We start from the raw sequence: 22566 nt of genomic DNA on the forward strand, positions 1-22566 counted from the left end.
AGAGTACGAGAGGGACTGAGTGGATACCAGGCATCTCCCTCAGAGGAAGAGAGAGAGATTCTGAAGAACAGCTGATATTGGTGGTGGTGAGTTGGGGCGGGAATGAACGACAACAAGAGCCTCCCTGGGCCACCCACACGCTTCTTGGTGGTAAATTTTCAAGAGGTGGGATTTTCTTTGTCCCTACTCCCCAGAGCCTGCTTTCCACAGCAGAGGCAGCTCGCTGCTATCCGCTGGCAGGATCTTCTGGTCCAGCCGATATCTACAGCGTTTTGTGTGGCTTGCCTGTCTCGCTGTCGGGGAATCCGCCATGGGTGTGTTGCTTTTGGTGGGACTGGAAGACCTCATCGGTAGGAAGGGCTGGAAAATCCCACCCACATTGTCACCACATAGACCCAAGAGGCCTGCTTATTGTCCACCCCCCCCCCCCCGAAAAACGGAGAATCCAGCTCACTATCTTCCCCTGATCCATTATTCCTGATCAATCCGTGCCTTTCTAAGCTACAGCTGATCCTGCCTCTTAATTGTTTCCAATAATTTTCTCACCATTGAAGTCAGAGTGACTGGCTGCACACTCTTTTTAAATAATGGCACAAGTTCACTGACCTCCAAACTTCAGGAACCCATCCTGTATTTAGTGACGATTGGAAAATGATCCTCACAGCATTCACCATTTCCTCCCTGGCGTCCTTCAACATCTTGGGATACAATCCATCTATCCCTGATGACTGATCCACCTTCAAGGATGCTAATCCCTCCATAACCTCCTCCCACACTATGCTCACTGTATCTAATATTTCACACTTCTCCTCTTCAACTTGAATGTCTACACCAATCCTCCCCTTAGTGAAGACAAAGTACTCATTAAGAACCTTGCCCACATCTTCTGATTCAACCCACAAGTTACCATGTACATCTCTGATAGGCCCTAGCTTTTCCTCAGCTATTCTCTTGCTCTTAATGTATTTGTAGTGTGGCCATTTTAAGGGGCTGGGCTCTATGGGTCACATGACCAGCTCGGGGCCAATTGCACAGCAGCACGTGAACCCAAGCCAATGGAGAATTTGCCGCGAGCAGTGTGGACCAGGGAGTCGACCTGTTAAGACCTGCTATATAGTGTTCTGTGCCTGTTATTTAACTACCTTTGCCTTTCATCAATAAACCCCTTTGTTAACTGCTGCAAGTCTCCAGTGTCTGTCTCGAGCGACCACATTGTACAGCCGTTGTGAATTGAGGGGTTAAGGAAGGAACAGTTAAGAAAATTTAGAAGCTCTAGCAAGAGTCAGAATTATTTAAACCGTGAGTGGAAATGCCTATCATTTCTAATAGACCTATTTGACCAAGGGTTTGAGGGTTGGAGTCAGTCCGTCAAATGGCTTCATTTATTTTACCGCAAACGAGATCACAGGCGAGGACAAGCAGGTGTTATTTCTGACAAGTTTGCAGGCCCCAAACAGATAATTTGATTGGGAACCTCACGTCCCTGGAGGCATCCAACCCAAAGACCTTTGGCCAGATAGTGAAATTGGTCAAACAATATGTCAACCCAAAGCCCTCCAACGTTACAAGTTTAACTCGAGGGACGATGAAGAGTCTGTCTCAGCTTTCATAGCCAGTTTTCACCAGCTTGCTGAGCACTTTGAATTCAGGGCCACACTTCATGACCTGTTGCTCCATCGGCTGATTTGTGGGATCCATATCTAGAAGAAGCTTCTGGTGGAGACCACAATTACGTTGGAAAAAATGATCGAAATAACTCAGGCGATGGAATGCTCTGAAAAAGGTGCCCTGAGTTTCAAAGTGTAGCTGAAGGGGAGGTTAACCAGGTTGGGGCGGTATGGCCACGAGATCTGGAGCGGGATCAACAGGCACATCACAGAATTAGACACAAACTCAGGACAGGGCCTGAACCCAAGGAGCAGGAAGGAGTTGGGACGTCAACCCGAATCCGAGGTAGACTGCTATCGTTGTGGGGGCATCATCTCCAGGAGTCCTGCCACGTTGGGGAGTTTGTGTGCTTCCATTGCGACCAAAGGCAGCATGTTCAAGCATGTTCCTGCATGAGGCAAATTGCCCCAATGCAAAACAAAACAGCAGCAGCAGTCCACAGTGCCACTGATCAGAGTGTTGGTTGAATGCAGTCCAATTGAATAAGACGGCACCGATTGAAATTGCCTTAAGGGTAAGTGATAAAGTCCTTAAAATGGAAGTCAATATCGGGGCTTCGATGGCCATAGTGAGTGGGTAGTCATGGAGGAATGCAGGAACGCAGTCTATAAGCTTGAAGAGTACTACAACCAAGCTTTCAACATACACCGGGGAAACTTTGAAGATCCTCGAAACAGCCAACATCCCAGTGGCACACAGAGGGCAGGAAGTCAATCTGCCGTTGGTCATCAGGGAAGGACGTAGACCCAGTCTGTTGGGGAGAGACTGGTTACAGAAGATTAGGCCCAACAGGCTGGAAAGGTATGAAAATGTCTTCCACAAGGAATTGGGCTGGATTAGGGGCATATAAATCAATCCGGATTTGATGCCTAAGTGTCAGGAGGTTGAAGCCAAATTAAAGAGATTGGAAGAGCTGGGTATAATCGGGCCAGTTCACTTTCTAAAATGGGTGGTGCCGATAATAAAGATTTGTTGGGACCATAAACTCACCATAAATCAGGCTGCCCAGGTCGATTGGTATCTGATTCCCTGGATATAAGAGCTCTACGCTGGGCAGCCTCACCTATTCAAAATTGGACCTCAGTCACACCTACTTGCAACTAGAGTTGGATGGGGAGTCTCAGAATTTTGCTACAATCAATATCCACAAAGGCCTCCTCCAGTATGCCAGACTTGGCATTGTTTCAGCCCGCGCCATCTTCCAGCGCAAGTTGGAAAATCTCCTCCAGGAAATTCCCAAAGTGATGATTTACCTTGATGATGTGCCAGTCACTGGCACCACATCCAGAGGAACATGGGGCCGGCATAGAGGATGTATTATAGAGGTTTGTGATGCAGGTGTCCACCTAAATATTCTGTGCCTGTTTATTAAATGCCTTTGCCTTTCATCAATAAACCCTTTTGTAAACTACTGGAAGGATCCAGTGTATGTCTCGAGACACCACGGTACTGGTAAAATGTCTTAGGATTTTCTTTGATTTAATCAACCAATTTGTTTTGTATCCACACTTTGCTTTCCTCATTTCCATTTTTACTAGTCCCCTGTACTTTCTATACTCCTCTAGACTTTCTACAGTATTAAGTCTTTTGTTACTGTGATTAACTTGTCTTTTCTGCTTTAACGCGGCCTGTATGTTTCTGGACAACCTCTAGATTTACCAGTGCCACCCTTTCTCTTTATACTACACTGATTCTACACTGCTTTTCCTGCTAATAACGGTATCCAGTCCACTCTTTCCAGCTCATCCCTCAGCCTTGTAAAATTTATCTTCCCCATTTTGGAACTTTTATTTCCATTCAATCTTTGTCCTTTTCCATAATAATGCTAAATCTAACTCTAATATGGTCACTATCTCCAAAATGGTTCCCCCGCTGCTACTTCATCCACTTGCCCAGCTTCATTTCCAAAGCCTAAGACTAGAATTGCGCCCTCTCCTGTTGGGCTTGTTTAATGCTGGCTAAATGAATTCTCTTGAATTCAGTGCAGGAATTTTGCACCCTCTGTGCCCTTCACACTGTCCTCCTCTCGCACGCTCCTCTAGCTGCTGCTGGCTGCTTTGTTTGGTATCCTCCACTCACACTCTCCTCCAGGTGTTGCTGGCTGCCTGGCCCAGGGTCCTCCGCATACACTATATTCTGGGTGCTGCTGGCTGCCTGGCCCAGGGCCCTCCGCGTGTACTCTTCTCTATGTACTGCTGGCTGCTTGACCCAGGGTCTTCCTCTCACTCTCTCCTCTCGGTGATGCTGGCTGCCTGGCCCAGAGCCTTCCTCTCGCACTCTCCTCCAGGTGCTGCTGGTTGCCTGGCCCAGAGTCCTCCTCTCGCGCTCTCCTCTAGCTGCTGCTGGTTGCCTGGCCTGGGGTCCCCTGCTCGCACTCTCCTGCAGGTGCTGCTGGCTGCCTAGCCAAGGGTCTGCCTCCCACACTCTCTTCTCTTATCTCATCTCCTGATCAGACTTTTCCCGTAGACCATTTTTCCTGTAGCTGTTCCAAGACAATAGCTTTCTCTTGGTCAACAGCCAGTGGTAGAAGCTATTGCTCTACCTTTTTAAAATGTTCTCCCTGCATTCCCAGTTCATTGAGAATTAGTTTCGGATGCAAAAATGTGATCTATTTTTATTTCTAGAAAGGCTTTTTGACGAAAGTGCTACATGAGGGACTTTGTGCTAAAATTAAGACTAATGGCGTAAAGGGAAATATAACAAGATAAATTGCAAATCAGCCAGAGATGGTTTGAATCTCGTCATTCCCTCAATAAGGTTTAGTCTCGAGGGAGGTTCACCAGAGATCTGGGCCAAGTCACCTCGTGTTCATTAACAATCTGGGGCAGAATATTGAAAGCACTGTCACTAAATTACATTCCTATTTACTGAAGGAGAGGTCGCTGAAAATGTCACAGTAAAGTTGAGAAATTTGATCAGATAAAAATAGATAAAATGAAAATACTGAAAAGGTTATCAGTGCTTTAAGTTTGAAAAATCATCTTTTCCAGACAGGATGCACCCAACGTTGCTGAGGAATTCAAGGGTGAAGATAGCAGAATCTGAGGCCACAATCTTTCAATCCTCCTTAGACACAGGGATTGTAGCCGGAGGACTGGAGGATTACAAATGCTACATTCCTGTTCAGAGAAAGGAAGAAAGATAAACCCAGTAACAATAGGCCTGCCAAAGGGCTATTCTAGGTGGTGGGCAAACACGTAGAGAATATAATTCAAAACAAAATTACTTATCACATTGAAAAATGTGGATTAATAAATGACAGCCAGCACAAACTTGTAAAAGGCAAATTATTTTTGATGAATGAGTTCTAAAGTAACACATAATTGGTGTGTTAGCAAAATTGGAAGTCCATGGTGTTACATCTCTGGCTAAAGGATGTCATGTGAGAGTACCTTTAAGAAATGGCTGTCTAAGAAATGTACCTTTAAGAAATGGGTGTTTATCAGTGATGTCAGAGTGTGGGTGGAGCTGGGCTGTCTGTCAGCTTTTTACTTTCGTTTTAGGCTGTTTGCTGCAGGGTGTGTTTTAGTTTCATTTCAAGAGCTGGATAGCTGCAGTCACAGCCAGAAGGGGTATTAGTCTCTCTCTCGGTAATCTAAAAATCTGTAAATCGATCCTTTGGTGATTTAAAACTAATAACTGCTCTCAGTAGTGACTTTAACCTGATGTGCTTCTGTTTCAAGGTTTAAAAAAAGTTTTCTAGATGTTAAAAGGACAGCTTAAGGATTACTTAGTGTTGTATTCTTTGGAGATTGTATTTAAATTAATGGTTACTAAGATGTTCACTGTTTGTTTTGAAAAGGTTAACTTGAGTTCATAGAATAAACATTGTTTTGCTTTAAAAAATACTTTTTCAATTTCTGCTATATCACACCTGTAGAGTGGGCCGTGTGCTCCCCATACAACAATCTATTAAAAGTTGTGGGTCAGGTGAACTCCATGATACACTTTGGGGTTCTCTAAACCCTGGCCCATAACAAATTGGGGGCTAATCCGGATAAAAGTCTATTTATTAGATTGGCTTTGAGAACTTAAAGACAGTAAGGTGTGAGCATATTGTGGTTGCTTTTCAGGTGTGGTATTCTAGTTTAAGTGGGGGAGTGTGTTGTGGACAATGGGGGCTCTGAGGTTTTGGGGGGGAAGACGTTCACACGCAGTACCTTATGGACAGAGACTAAAAGCAGACAAGATGTGGAGATGCCGGCGTTGGACTGGATGAGCACAGTGAGAAGTCTTACAACACCAGGTTAAAGTCCAACATGTTTGTTTCAAACACTAGCTTTTGGAGCACTGCTCCTTCCTCAGGATTCATCTGAGGAAGGAGCAGTGCTCCGAAAGCTAGTGTTTGAAACAAACATGTTGGACTTTAACCTGGTGTTGTAAGACTTCTTACTAAAAGCAGACAAGTTAGATTTGGCAAAAACATTGCAGTTAACATTACCTGACAAAATGCGAAAAGGTGAGGTAATTATGGCGGTGGCTAAACGTTTAATGTTGCCTGTGATACAATTTGACTCACTGAACATGGCAAAAATTCAGTTACTAATTAAACAAATGGAACATGGGAAAGAATTAAAGCAGCTTGAATATGAAAGAGATAGAGAGGAAAAAGAAAGAGAAAGGGAAATACAGATCAAGGAAAAAGATAATGAGAGAGAGTTTCAATTTCAGAAAATGGCCATGAAACCTGACAGTCAGTTAAAATTGGCAGGCATAAAGGGAAACGTACAGTTGGATGACAGTGATGAGGATAGTGAGAAAGAGCATCATAGTCGAAGGCTTGGTGGGGATCTATTTAAATATGTCCAAGCATTGCCAAGGTTTGATGAGAAGGAGGTAGAAGCCTTTTTCATTTCATTTGAGAAGGTAGCTAAATAAATGAAATGGCCACAGGACATGTGGGTATTACTGGTTCAAACAAAGCTGGTAGGTAGGGCTAGTGAAGTGTTTGCATCACTACTGGAGGAGATATCTGGGACGTATGAGGAGGTGAAAAAATCCATCTTGGGTGCATATGAACTAGTGCCTGAAGCCTACAGACAAAGGTTTAGAAATTTAACGAAATAACCTGGTCAAACATACATGGAGTTTGAAAGGATCAAACAGAATAATTTTGATAGGTGGATAAGGGCTTTGAAAATAGACCAAACGTATGAAGCTCTCAGAGAAATTATACTTTTGGAGGAGTTTAAAAATTCAATTCCTGATGTAGTGAGAACTCATGTGGAAGAGCAGAGAGTTAAAACTGCGAGATTAGCAGCAGAAATGGCAGATAATTATGAATTAGTTCTTAAATCAAAGTTTGGTTTCCGACATCAGTTTCAGCCTGTGAGGGATAGAAACTGGGGACATGAGAAATACTCAAGTGGTAAAGGTAAAGGTGATCTGATGGGAGATAATAAGGAGAGTGTACCTCAGACTAAAAAAGAAATCCAGGACAGTGGAAAAGAAATGAAAAGTTTCAAATGTTTTCACTGTAATAAACTAAGCCATGTAAAGTCACAGTGTTGGTGGTTGAAGAACATCACTGGGAAGGATCATGTGGTAAAACAGTGGGGTTTGTTAAAGTGGTAAAGGAAAGCCCAAGTGAAGCGACTGAGGTGCAAAAGATTGTACAGCCTGATCAAGAGGTGATTGATAAAAAGGTGCAAGATCTCTTTAAAGAATTTACTTGTGTGGGTAAAGTTTACTCATGTGTATCAGGAGGAGCAGGTAAAGAAGTCACAATTTTAAGAGATGCAGGCGGATGAAAAGTGGGCAGATGTTCATCAAGTAGTATTGCCAGTAGGGTATAGAAAGGAGGTGTTGTGAGTTGCACATGAGGTACCAGTGGGAGGCCATTTGGGAATAAGGAAAACTCAATCTAAAGTCCAAAAACATTTTTATTGGCCTGGACTACATAAAGATGTAGTTACATTTTGTCAATCATGTCACACATGTCAAGTGATAAGGAAACCTCAAGCAGTGATAAAACCAGCGCCCTTAATACCCATTCCAGCATTTGAGGAACCTTTTACAAGGGTCTTAATTGATTGCGTAAGACCGCTTCCTAAAACGAAAAATGGGAATCAATATCTTTTGACGATAATGGATGTGTCTACCAGGTTTCCAGAGGCCATTCCAGTTTGTAATATTACAACTAAAAAGATTGTGGAGGAATTAATTAAATTCTTTACTAGATATGGACTACCCAAGAAATACAATCGGATCGAGGATCAAATTTTACCTCAAGGTTATTCAAAGTTATGGATAGGTTAGGAATAATACAATTTAAATCAACTGCATACCATCCAGAATCGCAGGGAGTGTTAGAAAGGTGGAATCAGACATTAAAGACAATGTTGAGGGCTTATTGTCAAGATTATCCAGAGAATTGGGATAAAGGAATTCCATTCATACTGTTTGCAATTCGGGATGCACCTAATGAGTCAACCAAATTCTGTCCTTTTGAACTAATTTTTGGTCATGAGGTAAGAGGACCACTTAAATTGATTAAGAAAAAATTGGTGAGTGAGAAATCGGAAATTACATTATTGGATTATGTGTCAAATTTTAGGAACTAATAAATAGAGCAGGTGAATTGGCTAGACAACATTTAAAATTTGCACAAAATGTGAAGAAACGGATCGTGGACAAGAAATCCAAAGTTCGTCGTTTTGCCTGTGGAGATAAAGTTTTAGTATTGTTACCAGTTGTAGGTGATACTTTAAAAGCAAGGTTTTTGGACCTTATCAGATTGAAAGGAAATTAAGTGAGGTGAATTATGTGGTAAAAACATCAGATAGAAGGAAGACTCACTGAATATGTCATGTGAATATGCTTAAAAGGTACTTTGAAAGGGGAGAGAAAAAGGAGGTTTTAATGATTCTAACTCAGAGTGATGAACCAAATCCAGGTGACTGTGAATTTGACATCCCTCAAATTAAATTGGAAAATGAGGATGTTCTTAAAAATTGGGATAAATTGTTGAGTTACCTTCCAGAGGAAAAACGGACTGACCTGAAAGTTATTGATATCACATGGGCTAGTTTGTAGAGATAAATTGGGAAGTACTAAAATGGCTATACATGATGTAGATGTGGGAAATGCTGTTCCAATCAAACAACATCCATATAGACTTAACCCTTTAAATTTGGCACAGGTTAACAAAGAGACTGAGAGTATGCTTAAAAATGGCATAATTTAAGTGGGTTGCAGCCAATGGAGTTCACCCATAGTGATGGTACCTAAACCAGACGGTACCCAACAGTTGTGTGTGGACTATAGAAAGGTTAAGGCAGATACAAGAACGGACTCTTATCCTATCCCATGTTTGGTGGATTGCATTGAGAAAGTGGGACAATCAGCTTTTATTTCCAAACTGGATTTACTTAAAGGTTACTGGCAGGTACCTTTATCCGAAAGGGCGAAGGAGATTTCAGTTTTTGTGATTCCAGATGGTATATACCAATTCAAAGTTATGTCAATTGGGCATGAAACACGCCCCAGCCACATTTCAACGGTTAACTAACAAAGTTGTTTCAGGATTATCCAATTGTGCAGTATACATCGACGATCTGTTAATTTTCAGCCAGACATGGAAAGAACATTTAAAACATCTGATGGAGTTATTTGATCGACTTCAGGAGGTGGGTTTGGTGGTAAACCTAGCCAAAAGTGAGTTTGGAAAAGCCCAAGTCACTTTCCATGGCCATACAATTGGACAGGGTCGAATGGTCACACGGGATGTGAAACCAACAGTTATTGAGTAGTTTCCGATACCCTCAAGACGAAGAGAAATAATGTGAATTCTTGGCATGAGTGGATTTGATAGAACATTTGTGCAAATGTTTTGTCGCGTGATTGCTCCACTGATGGACTTGCTGAAGAAACGTCGAAAATGACTTTCAACAGGCATTTGACTGCCTGAAAGCTGTGATAAGCAATGCTCCTGTGTTGGAGAAGTACAAGGGACTCTGTGATCAGATTGAACTAAAGTATCTGACTTTAAGGAGAAATGCCGAGGCATAGAGAAATGGATGGATCGTGCAGAGACCTTCTTGGTCAATCGAGAAGGAATCCAGTTGCAGGAAAAAAAAATGGACTATATTGTTGTACCTGTGTGCGTGTGTTGTTGTTGTGAAATGAATGTATATGTATACTGCATTTCTTAAAGAATAGTGAAACGGTGAAATTTATTTTAAAATAAATTTAGAATACCCAATTAATTTATTTTCTAATTAAGGGGCAATTTAGTGTGGCCAATTCACCTACAATGCACATTTTTGGGTTGTGGGGAACGAAACCCATGCAAACACGGGGAGAATGTGCAAACTCCACACAGACAGTGACCCAGAGCCGGGATTGAACTGGGACCTCGGCGCCGTGAGGCAGCAATGCTAGCCATTGCGCCACCGTGCTGCACGAAAAGGTGAAAAATGAAATCATCTTGAAGTTGATGGTTTATTTTTTTTTCTTGGGGGAGGTGTCATGTGAGAGTGCCTTTAAGAAATGGGTGTTTATCAGTGATGTCAGAGTGTGGGTGTAGCTGGGCTGTGTCAGCTTTTCACTTTTGTTTTAGGCTGTTTGCTGCAGGGTGTGTTTTAGTTTCGTTTTCAGCGCTGGATAGCTGCAGTCACAGACAGAAGGTGTATGAGTCTCTCTCTCTGTAATCTAAAAATTGTAAATCGTACCTTTGGTGATTTAAAACTAATAACTGCTCTCAGTAGTGACTTTAACCTGATGTGCTTCTGTTTAAAGGTTTTTTTTAAAGTCTTCTGGATGTTAAAAGGACAGCTTAAGGATTACTTAGTGTTGTATTCTTTGGGGGCTGTATTTGAATTAATGGTTGCTAAGATGTTCACTGTTTTAAAAAGGTTAACTTGAGTTTATAGAATAAACATTGTTTTGCTTTAAAAAATCATTTTTCCATTTCTGCTGTACCACACCTGTAGAGTGGGCCGTGTGCTCCCATACCACAATCTATTAAAAGTTGTGGGTCAGGTGAACTTCATGAAATACTTTGGGGTTCTCTAAACCCTGGCCCATAACAAGGACAACGCTCAAAGTCACAGATTTGGCTGCAGGTGTCACATCATCCATCTTAGCCAACTTCTGACCAAATGCTAGCTGACCTCGGTTGACCGCCATCAGTGTGCAACTTGCAACACTGTACAATCCAAGTATCCAAAAGCACTTGGTTATCATTCTGACACCCTTCCTTCAGCAAATTGAAAGCATGTCACCTTTGTTCTGTTTTATGGTTTTTTCCTTCTTCATCTGTACTTGTGTCATTATCCTAAATGAGAACTTTCCAAACACTGATGCGAATTCTGAAAATCTGACAATAACATTTAAATTAAACTTCCTTCGCTCCAATATTTCAAACTTGTGTATGACATTTACTTATCAATCAAATCGTCCTTCATCACTTTCTGCTTGGTGTTAGACTCCATCTCTTACTAAACACACTGCAATAAATTTTGAAAACAAATTCAACAATTCACTACTTTCCTAACTCAATGAGTGAATGAATTTCTTCAGTTATGAATCTCCAGTAAGTAAAGTGCATCACAGTCCAATATAGGATAAAAACACCGGATAAAAGCTCTGACAAAGGGTCATTTGGACTCGAAACATTAGCTATTTCCTCTCCTTACAGATGCTGCCAGACTTGCTGAGATTTTGCAGCATTTTCTTTTTTGGTTTCACAGTCCAATATAGTTTCAGTTAGTTTCTTTAACTAATGTGAACTGCACTTCTCATTTCCCTTTCATTATTTAACGATGGCATCCCTTGTGTTGATAATTAGTTTGCAATTTGATGCTCCTCAATGATCCAGTCCAATTGCTTTCTCGTGTACTTGCAAACAGCGCCGGCCCTAGGGTTGCTGGCGCTCCAGGCAAGCTGAACTTCGGCGCCCTTGGGGGGGGCGGGGCCGAGGGGCAGGGGGGGCGGGGCCGAGGGGCAGGGGGGGCGGGGCCGAGGGGCAGGGGGGGGCGGACCCGAGGGGGGGGGGCGGGGGGGGCGGACCCGAGGGGGGGGGCGGGGGGGGGGGGCGGACCCGAGGGGGGGGCGGGGGGGGCGGACCCGAGGGGGGGCGGACCCGAGAGGGGGGGCGGACCCGAGGGGAGGGCGGACCCGAGGGGGGGCGGGGGAGGGCGGACCCGAGGGGGGGGGCGGGGGAGGGCGGACCCGGGGGGAGGGCGGACCCGAGGGGGGGGCGGACTGAGCGGGGGGGCAGACCGAGCGGGGCGGACCGGGGGGGGGGGGGCGGACCGAGCGGGGGCGCCTTGGGGGAGGGCGGCCACCGCGCATGCGCTGGTTGGCACCGGCCCAACTGCGCATGCGCGGGACCCGAGTCTCTGGCGCCCCCCGGCACATGGTGCCCCGGGCAACTGCCCGAGTTGCCGGTGCCTTGAGCCGGCCCTGCTTGCAAACACCAAAAAGGTGACTTCAAAACCACACGGGCAGCGTTTGGCAAACACCCTTTTTGTTTTCAACATATTCACAACACCTACAAATTCACATATCGGCTCTGTGTCAAGGTTTAAAGTCTTTCAGCTTAACATTTCAAATCACAAATTGTTACTCCAAATTAATTTCCAATGTCATGTTCTGTCGCAAAAATCTCCATATGACTTTGCTGGTCTCTCTTCGTGGTCCGCCTGCTGACTCCATAACTTTGGTCAGTGCATCACGATTGGGAGCAGTCGCGTCAGCTCTGGGGCCGATGTTTATCCCTCTGGGTAGCTAGCTGCCTGCCTAACGTCAGCATCGTTGGTTTGGACTTCAGGATGTCAGCTTCACGTCAGCCTCTACACCTGGTTTATCTGCTGCTGTGTCACCGTGATACTTACTGACATGAGGAATTTCTGTCATAAAATACCCCTTCGGGCAGCTGCCCAGTCACAATGTTGCCCTTCTTGATCATGTACGGCTTGGGGTAAGGTGATGTGTCCATTCTCCCCTCTCAGCAGTACTTCATCAACTGGAATCACATCAGACCGTCCAGCTCCCCTCCTATGGTCCGAATTAAATCTTGCTGCACCCATTTTCTCTGCATCGTGGGGCATGATTCAGAAACCGCGTTACACCCGGTGCTGATCTGGACGCGATGTGTGACCAGCAGGAGAGGGCAAAATCGAGATTCACACCAGATGCGAACCATTTTGTGATTTACCCGGTCGGCTCTCGATGGCGAGCTCTGGATCTCGCCCAAAGTTGATGGGAAAATCATTAGCCCTCATTTGCATTCATTTCAATCTCACTAATGAGACTGAAGTCGAATGCAACTGCCTCCCGGGAATTACCCGACGCCCCAGCGGGAAATCAGACGGGCATCGTTTGGTACTCCTTTTCAAAAACATGAAGCTGGCGCAATGGCTACTGAAGGTTGTCATGTTCTGTCGGACTGGCCCAAGTGAAAGAGGTACTACAGAACATGTAGTTTCAAATAATTTATTACAGAACTAACTGTGATAAGATAACTAGGATAAATTAACTAACAAACAACACTAAACAACTCTTGTGGAACTACTGTATATATGTTTATCTCCCAGCACGATGAACCTCTGACTCCTCGACCATATGGTGATGTGATAAGTTTACAATGCCACCTAGTGGTCGGAGGTCGTGGATAACATTATGTACAAACTTATATTATGCATGTCATCAAAAGGCTAAGTCAGGAGGTGAGTAGCCATTTCCGTTTTCCAGCATGCAGCTCAAGGGGTGGGTGTGGGCAGTGACCCAGAGCTAGGATCGAACCTGGGGCCTCGGCGCCGTGAGGCTGCAGGGCTAACCCACTGCGCCACTGTGCTGCCTCTCTTCAAGCTATCTTTAAATATTGTGGAGACCCAAAACAGGGGCAACCACAGCTGCATCCCGTCTGCCCCACCAAACTCACCCAGGACAGAGCCCCGCGGCAGCTTCTATCCTGAAATTCAATTTCACTCCCTTTGACTGTGAGTAGCCTGTAGTTTCACAGCTGTGAAGGCTATTTCAATTGAGGAATCAGCCTTGTAAGAGCACTTCACAGCTGCAGGTTGTGTGTGCTGCTTGCTCCTGCTGGTGGCTGCAGATGCCTGGAGGCTGATGTTGCTGTTTTCTTCCTTTTCTGTAGCCAAAAAGGACATTTTTTTCCAAGATAACTGGAACCTGGAACACTGGGCTCAGTGGGACGTATGAGTCCAGAAGGCTATCTGGTTTGAAGCAAGAAGACGCTGCGGGGCTGGTGCGCGACATTGATCCAAATGGGCCACCTGTGGACGCAGTTGAAGAAATGGTTTCTCAGATTGCTGATGTCTTTGTTACTTGGGGGGTGAGTGCTGTGTGTAACTGGCACGTCACCGTGGGTTAAACACGCTGGAAATCAAGGATGTTCAACTGCACTTTGAGTGCCAATAGAATCAATCGTGTGGTAATATAATCAGGGCTTTGTTTTAAGGCTGATTAAATTGGATATCCTAAATTAAAGAATTTTTAATTAAACTTTAAATTAAAACCACAATCCGCTCCAGCAAGAAGCCTGCAGAATCCAAATATCCAAATGCACAACCAACAGAGAAGCTGCCGGAACATGTCTGGGCCTGTCCCATTCAATCACCCATCAAAGATCGTCACACTCTACTGAGACCCAGCAACAGATCATCGTACCCCATTGAAATGCACAGGTTTATTGGCCGTAGCCCAGATCGAGCCAGACTTTCCATCACCCAGAGAATCTACTGTTACCTTAAATGGGAACAGGTCATGTGCAGCCCACACCACCCGAGATGGGACATCTGGGGCAGGCTCAGGTGGCCAGTCAAACGGTCATCAACCGGACCATGGACTGAAGGGACCCCCTCCCGAGACCTCATTGACCGGATGTCAGAGAAGTTTCTGGAAAGGCGGGGAGGGGGATAAAGGTAGGCATCTGAGAGACCCCAGCAGCAAATACTCGGTGTGTGAGGTGACCTTGACCAGACCAGAAGGAAGGAACAGCCAGCGTGAATCACCTTTGCAAAGAGGAACCAGAGGGACTCGGGGATCGGATCTACAGCTGACCAAACCACCTCTGCGGATAGTATAGTCGAATCCTGGGTATTTCCGGTATATATAGTGGGTAATTTATGGGCTAACTATATTTAATAAAGTGTGTTGCATAATATATGTGACTGTGCTTTGTCCTCCTCATAAATAAAGACACCCGAGTAAACTTTGGTCTTGGCACCACCTTCTCCCCAAGGTTCACCTCCGAGCTCCCCTCAAGATACTACTCACCAGGTTCCTGCCTCCTGAGACTAGTGGCGCAGTGCGCCTTTCTGACATAATGCCACCGTGTACACGTTATTTGACGTGGGGATATAGTTCCGGCGTATTGGCCCAATAATGACATGCTGATTTATTGCAATAAGATCCACAAAATTGAAGGGCGGGAAACATGGCCAGCTACTGAAGGGGAGGAACTGATAGTTTCCTGATTTTCCATCAGCATGAAACACTTCTTGCACCTTCTCACGATACTTTCCACTCTTGCCACCAAACCCAGGCGACGCAAACGGGAGCAGAAATTCCCGGCCAGAGCTTAATGGTGTGAAATAAAGCATTTTGATAGGAAGATGGAGGAAAGGCAAATATAACCTGAATAATAGATAACCAGGGACAAAGAGACCAGGGTGAGTGTTTATCTACACTAATCTTTGAAGGCAGCAGGCCAAGTAGAGAAGAATGTTTTTAAAAAACCATACAGCTCCTGGGCTTTATAAAGAGAGGCACAGAGAACAGAAGGAAGAAGGATAGAGTCATAGAGATTTATAGCACAGAAAAGGCCCTTAATAAAAATAATAATCTATATGAATGTCACAAGTAGGCTTACATTAACACTGCAATGAAGTTACTGTGAAAAGCCCATAGTTGCCACAATCCGGTGCCTGTTCGGGTACACAGAGGGAGAATTCAGAATGTCCAATTCACCTAACAAGCACGTCTTTCGGGACCTGTAGGAGGAAACTGGAGCACCCGGAGGGAACCCACGCAGACACGGGGAGAACGTGCAAACTCCACACAATCAGTGACCCCAGCCAGGAATCGAGCCTGGGACGCTGGCGCTGTGCTAACCACTGTGCTACCATGCCACTCATGCTTCGGCCCATCGTAACTGGTGCCAGTCAAAAACAATCACCGATACATTCTAATCCCATTATCCAGCACTTGGACCATAGCTGTGTATGCTTTGACATCGCAAGCGCCCATCTAAATACTTCTTCAATGTTATGAGGGTCGCTGCCTCCACCATCCTTTCAGAGAGTGAGTTCCAGATTCCCACCATCCTCTGGATAAAAAGATTTTCCTCACATTCCCTCTAAACCTCCTGCCCCTTACATTAAATATATATCCCTTGGTCATTGACCCCTCCACTAAGGGGAAAGATTTGTTTGTGTCTACTCTATCTATGTCCCTCAAAACGTTATACGTCTCAATCATGTCCCCTCTCACTCCACTGTTCCAAGGAGAAAAACTTCAGTCTGTCCAATCTCTCTTAACTCTCCAGCCCAGGTAACATTCTGGTAAATCTCCTCTGCACCCTTTCCAGTGCTATCACATCCCTCCTATAATGTGGATTCCAGAACTGTGCACAATACTCTAGCTGTGGCCTAACCAACATTGTATACAGTTCTTAAACTCTATGACTCGGTTAATAAAGGCAAGTATACCATATGCCTTCTTAACCACTTTATCCACCTGCCTTGCAACCTTAAGTGACCGGTGTTCATGCACAGCAAGATCCCTTTGCTTACCAGGGTCTTGCTGTTCATCATATAATCCCCTGTCTTGTTTGTCCTTGAAGGTCTTGGAAGAGAGTGCAGAGATTTGCTAGAATGGTATCTGGGATGTGGAATTTTAGTTATGTGGAGACTAGAGAATGAGAATGACATTTGTCGGGCTATAGGAGTAGAGTGGAGCAATGGGACTGATTGGATTGCTCCACAGAGAACTGGCATGGAGCCGATGGGCCAAATGACCGTCTTTGATGCCATTCTGACCCTGTAAATTGGGCCTGTTCTCCTTATAGCAGGAATTAAAGGGGAGATTTAATGCAAGTGTTCAAGATCACCAAGGGTTGTGTTCAGAGTAAATAGGAGAAGCTGTTTCCACTGATTGTGGATAACAGTATGACGGCACTTGACAAAAGAACCAGAGGGAAGATAAAAGGTTGTTTTTAGACACAGCTGATTGTGCTGGAATGTAGTGCTTGAAAGGGTGGTAGAAACACATTCAATAGTAACCTTAAAAAAGGAAATTAAATAAATACTTAGGCCAGCAAAATTTGCAGGACTTGGTAAAGGGATTCTGCTTTTCCCAAAGAGCTGAAACAGGCACAATGGCCCAAATCTAGGGGTGGAATTCTCTCAAGGCCCCGCCGATGGGTTCAATGATGGGCAAGAATAAATTTCACGCCAGCGTCAATTTCCAGCAGGATCTTCTGTTGGTGCCCACCATGGCAGATCGGAAAACCCGCTGGAACAACATGGTGCGCAGAAGTCAGGACTCACCGAACAATGCCGGGGGGTTTTCCAGAGTTCAGGATGCAGGCCGCCCACAACCCTGGAGAACACAGCACTGGATGGAGGGAGGACCTACAGGTGGATCTTCCAATTTCACTGTCATGAAGAGGTTCACCTTCTTGCCCTAGAGAGTTCCTGGAGATCCATCTTCTTTTTCAGGAGGTTTCATCTTTGTTTTCAGGAGGTCCATCTTCTTTCTTGAACGGTGGGTCAATGATGTTGGGTGCCTTTTCAATAGGGCAGTCAAATATGATGACGGGACGCATGCCATCATGTCCACCCAGCCACGAAATGCAGCGCAAAGCCCCCTGGTGCCCCTGGTCGGGACTGGAAAATATGGCATGGTTTCTTGCCAGTCTGTGGCGGGAAACATTCCACATTCCCGCCCCGCCATAGAACTTCGTCCCACCTGGGTGAATTCCACCAAAGGTTATGCGCGGCGCAAAATTGTGGGGATGTAGACAAAATTGAAGGGCGGGAAACATGGCCAGCCACTGAAGGGGGAGCGGTTGATAGTTTCCTGATTTTCCATCAGCACGAAACACTTCTTGCACCTTCTCGCGATACTTTCCACTCTTGCCGCCAACTTTTGAGGATGAAATCAATAAGAAATGGATCTGGACAGAAACAGGGCCAACTGTAAACACATGCACTAAATTTATGTCCCTAGTTGTACAGAATTATGAGCTGGGGTGTTAATAGCTGGATGCAAGTCAAAGATGGCAAGCATGAAGTGACTCCAACTGTGGCAGAAGGTAGGCGGCTACAGGGCTGTATTGTTCTGTATAAAACTGGGGGCATGTTAATGAAAGGCTTTGGTCTGGAATATAGTGTACCTGACGTTCCCTCCACTTCAATGAGGACATTTTTGCTTTGGTTTCGAAAAGAATAACAATGATTGTGGAAGTTATATTGAATTACAGTGAAATACTTCACGTTTGCCGGCAAATGGGTTTTTAGGATGGGGTGGAGAGCGTGAAACAGATGGAATCGGCTTCTCACCTGCCTCAACCCCACAGCAATTTTGCACCTGGCCGGGCATGGCCTCCAATAGGCCGTCCGCCTTTGCCCCCAGTCGAGGCTCTTAAGTGGTCAATTATTGGCAATATACGGGCTATTTCCCAGCAAGCCTCAATTTGTAGGCTGGCGAGAGGATTTCCCTGACACGGGGAAGCCTGAAAAAGATCAAGCTTAGACTGTGGGCAGGAATTGGGGGAATTACCTCCATCAGAAGCCCACTTCTAACTTCAGACGCTCAACCTTAAGCTCCGGTGGTCGCAATTCCTCCCTCCCCCCCAACGGCCTCTCCCCCAACACCCCAATCGCCCAATTTTCCTTCCCAACCTTCCCCACAGTGGGACCCTGAATCCGTCTCTTTGCGTTCAGTCCTGGGGCTCAGGAGCTGTCACCTTCATGCATTTCCTCTTCTGTCCACTGCAACTCCTGTCGCTGCAAGGACCACGGGCTTTCGGCCAATCAGATTGGCTGGTAGCTCTCCAAGGTAGGATGTCCTCCCCAGTGATGGGCAGGAGTCCGGCCTGCAGCCAACTGATGCTCATTTGAGTGAGGAAAGGTTGAGGAGACAGGCGGGGTCAGCAGGGATGTGGTCAGTGCTGACACTTTGGAAAGGGCCGGTGAGAAACCCTGCCATCGGAAATACCCTGGGCCATGCCTTGGGTTTGGCTTTGTGAGAGAGATGTCGACTGAGACCTGACTGAGATCCATAAAGCTATTGAAAGGCATGGATAGCATTCAGCTGGATAGACTGAGAAAAAGATGCTGGCTAGAACTGGGGAGGGTGGAGGAGGGAGAAGAAAGGAAGAGGCTACGAAGATGAGTGCAGTAAGCACTGGCCTGAAGCATGTATAGTTTTGACGGCCTTTTCTCATTCACCGTAAATAAATGAACAAATTTATAACACAAAATAAAACCAGGCCTCTGAATACCTCCTGTCGACCCTCATCCACCAACCGCGTCATTTCTGCTCGTTCCACCTTTTCCCTCCCTGCTAACCACTGCCTTGAGCGCCTCCCATAACGTGGTGGCCGAGACCTCACCCGTATCGTTCAGTTCCACGTAGGACACCAGTAGAAGCTCAGCTTGGATACCAGTAGAATTCTTCTTTGCACATTGTGAAGGGATCATTGACAGTCAGTTTAATGTGTCACCTTGGCCACTGCAGCATTTTCTCTGTATTTTCAATTTCAATTGTGGAGATTGAATTTGCAGTCTTGTGTCCGTCTCCCGTCCCCCCCGCCGCCTAGGCTAAACTCTCAAGTAATCATGGTATAATTGCTGTAATGAATCTAAGCATTGGAGCTTGAGATCCCCAACGTTCAGTTGGCTAGACTGTGATGCAGAATGATGCCAATGGTGTGGATTCAATCCCCAAACCGACAATGGTGGTTCATGGAGGCCTTGTCCCATGCTCGATGAGAAGTATTGCCCCTCAAGCTACATAACCACTTGTCCCTCTCCAACAAAAAGTGATGCCTATGGTCCCTCATGGACTGTAGCTAATTACCTTGGAGCACCAATATGTGATGTGGAAGATAAAGAAGAATAGGTTCCCTAGAGATTTCAGAATGTCATCTGCATAAAGATGAGGACAATGACCAATAACAGTGCAAACTGTGACACTTAGTCACACTCCATCCAAAGGAAATGGCATTGATTGGGATTAAGTTATAACGGGTGCCCTCAGTAATGCAGAAAATTGGGTAGTACCAAACAGTAAATATTTATAGGTAAATTAATTTAAAAAATATTTTGAAATATAGTTTCTTTAAAAAAAAAGTGTGGAACAATTAATTTTAAGATCTCATCATTAAAATTAAAGGTTTCAATTTACCATTCAATCAATCCACTTGTATGAATAGCTACCCCTACACTGCTCTCAAAGACATTACCACAAACCAGGGCTGTATCATCACCAAATTGCCACATTCCTTTACGATGGATACTTCAGTAATGAGGATAGATTGGCTTAGCTGGAACCAGAGAGCAGAAGGTTGAAAGGCGATTTGATAGAGGTGTTCAAGATCATGAGGGATCTGGATAGAGCAGTTAAAATAATCAAAATACTGCAGATGTTGGAAATCTGAAATAAAAACTGAAAATTCTGGAGTCACTCCGCAGGCCTCAAGGTAGCATGGTGGTTAGCATCAATGCTTCACAGCTCCAGGGTCCCAGGTTCGATTCCCGGCTTGGTCACTGTCTGTGTGGAGTCTGCGCGTCCTCCCCCTGTGTGCGTGGGTTTCCTCCGGGTACTCCGGTTTCCTCCCACAGTCCAAAGATGTGCGGGTTAGGTGGATTGGCCATGATAAATTGCCCGTAGTGTAAGGTTAATGGGGGGATGGTTACGGGTATACGGGTTACGTGGGTTTAAGTAGGGTGATAATTGATCGGCACAACATCAAGGGCCGAAGGGCCTGTTCTGTGCTGTACTGTTCTATTCTAGGTCTGGCAGCATCTGTGGAGCGGGATGGGTGGAATTTATTCAGGTGACAGGGGGTCTCCGTTGGCTAGAGAGATGGCGAGAGCCTGGCATTGCCCCCTTTGGGGGAGGCTCACGGCATTCAGTGCCAGTCAGGCACTTAAGTGGCCAGCTATCCAGACCCCGGGGGCAGAAACCTCCACCCCTCCAAGAGCTAGTGGCCAATCAGAGGTGGCAGGATATGGCCCGTTGGAGGGCATCAATTGCCTTTTTATGGGCCTAATTGGCATCGGGATGGGAAGGCTGCCCACAAGGCTCCCCGCCCGAACTGGGGCAGCCGTGGGAAGGCAGCCAGGTTATCACTGTGTACCCACCTGGCACCCTCCTGCCTGCTTATATACCCCCTGCCTCCAACCCCGCCTCTGGCAAACTTGGGCATTAAATTACACTCAATGTTCCAGGTCTGTAACCTTTCACCCAACATTGCCAGCCCTGCTGAGCATTTTCTGTGTTTTGATTTTGTTACTTGTGTGGAATGAAGGAAGTCAGGAATGTGGAAGAGGCCAGCATTAAAGGAGCCCAGACATCTTGGGGCTGAAGGACATTTCAGAGATAGGATGGACCGAGGAATCTGAAAACGAGGATGAGAATCTTAAATTTTTTCCCCATAAATTCAGAGTACCCAATTATTTTTTGCCCAATTCAGGGGCAATTTAGCGTGGTCAATCCACCTACGGCCAATCTTTGGGTTCTGGGGTGAAACCTACGCAGACACGAGGAGAATGTGCAAACTCCACACGGACAGCGACCCGGGGCCAGGATCGAACCCGGGTCCTCAGTGCGGTGAGGCAGCAGTGCTAACCACTGCGCTACCGTGCCGCTCTAAGAATCTTAAAATTGAGGCACTGTCGGGCTTGGTGCCAATACAGGTCAGCATTGGTGAATGGGACTTGGTATAAGTGTATGACTGCTCATGCTTTAGACTGGAAAGTACAAGTGCTAAACAGAGAAGAGTTAACACACATCAAAGCAGAAATTAAAATGTACAAACCAAGAGATTAAAGTGAAACCCACCGGCCACACTTATAAAGGTCACAACAGTAACAGGTATTGCTCTTTATTTTCAGTATGCAGGGAGCACTCGAGTGACTCAGGCACGTCACCTATTGGAAAGAAGAAACCCAGTCATCTGACATGATGCAAAAACATTTCATTTCTGTATTTAACCTGAGAGAAAAATGAAACCAACTGACTCTGTCTGACATTACAGTGTGCATTAATATAAATCATTTCTTTCAATGTTCGGTCAAACACAATCCCGTACATTTTGAGCCTGAAGTCTTTTCAAAGTAGAAGCCGGAGCGGGCCTTGTGGGCCCTCAAGCCTGCTCCGCCATTTAATAAGATCATGGCATTATTGTAAAATTATTTAAAAATCTTAAGAAAAGGAGAGGAGGAGGCCATTTGGCCCCTTGGGCCTGCTCTGTCATTCAAGAAGATGAGGACTGATCTGATTGTGGCCTTAGCTCAATCTCCCATTTCCCACTTGATCCCATTTCCCTCGATTCCCTTAGAATTCAAGAATCTATAGACTGCAGCCTTGAATATTCACATTGATTGAATATTCACAGCCCCCTGAGGTAATTCTAAAGCTTCGCAAAGCTCAAGTGAAGAAACCTCTCCTCATCTCGGTCCAAGATGGACAAGCCCTTATCCTGAGATTATGCCCCTTGTACTCAGCTCTCTAGTCAGGGGAAACAATCTCTCAGCATTTATCCTGTTAAGTCCTTGCAGAATCTTTTACACTTCGATGAGATCAACTCTCATTCTTCTAAACTCCAGAGTACAGGCCTTTTCCAAGCAATCTCTCCTCAGGAGGACAAGCCTCTTAGCCCAGGAATCAAACTAATCAACCCATATTACAACCCCTCTC

The 22566-nt window shown here is 45.4% G+C and overlaps 1 protein-coding gene across 3 annotated transcripts in view; it reads right to left on the reverse strand.

Moving 5' to 3' along the window:
• tmem255a (transmembrane protein 255A) overlaps positions 1 to 22566 on the reverse strand; it is a 134521-nt gene that overhangs the window by 33036 nt on the left and 78919 nt on the right. For all 3 annotated transcript variants that reach the window (XM_038775312.1, XM_038775311.1, XM_038775310.1), the window contains one exon: positions 21709 to 21797. In XM_038775312.1, coding sequence (XP_038631240.1) covers positions 21709 to 21797 — 89 coding nt within the window. The remainder of the gene's footprint in view (positions 1 to 21708; positions 21798 to 22566) is intronic.

The sequence above is a fragment of the Scyliorhinus canicula genome, chromosome 17 (assembly GCF_902713615.1).
Source record: "Scyliorhinus canicula chromosome 17, sScyCan1.1, whole genome shotgun sequence".
In the NCBI taxonomy this organism is placed as follows: Eukaryota; Metazoa; Chordata; class Chondrichthyes; order Carcharhiniformes; family Scyliorhinidae; genus Scyliorhinus; species Scyliorhinus canicula.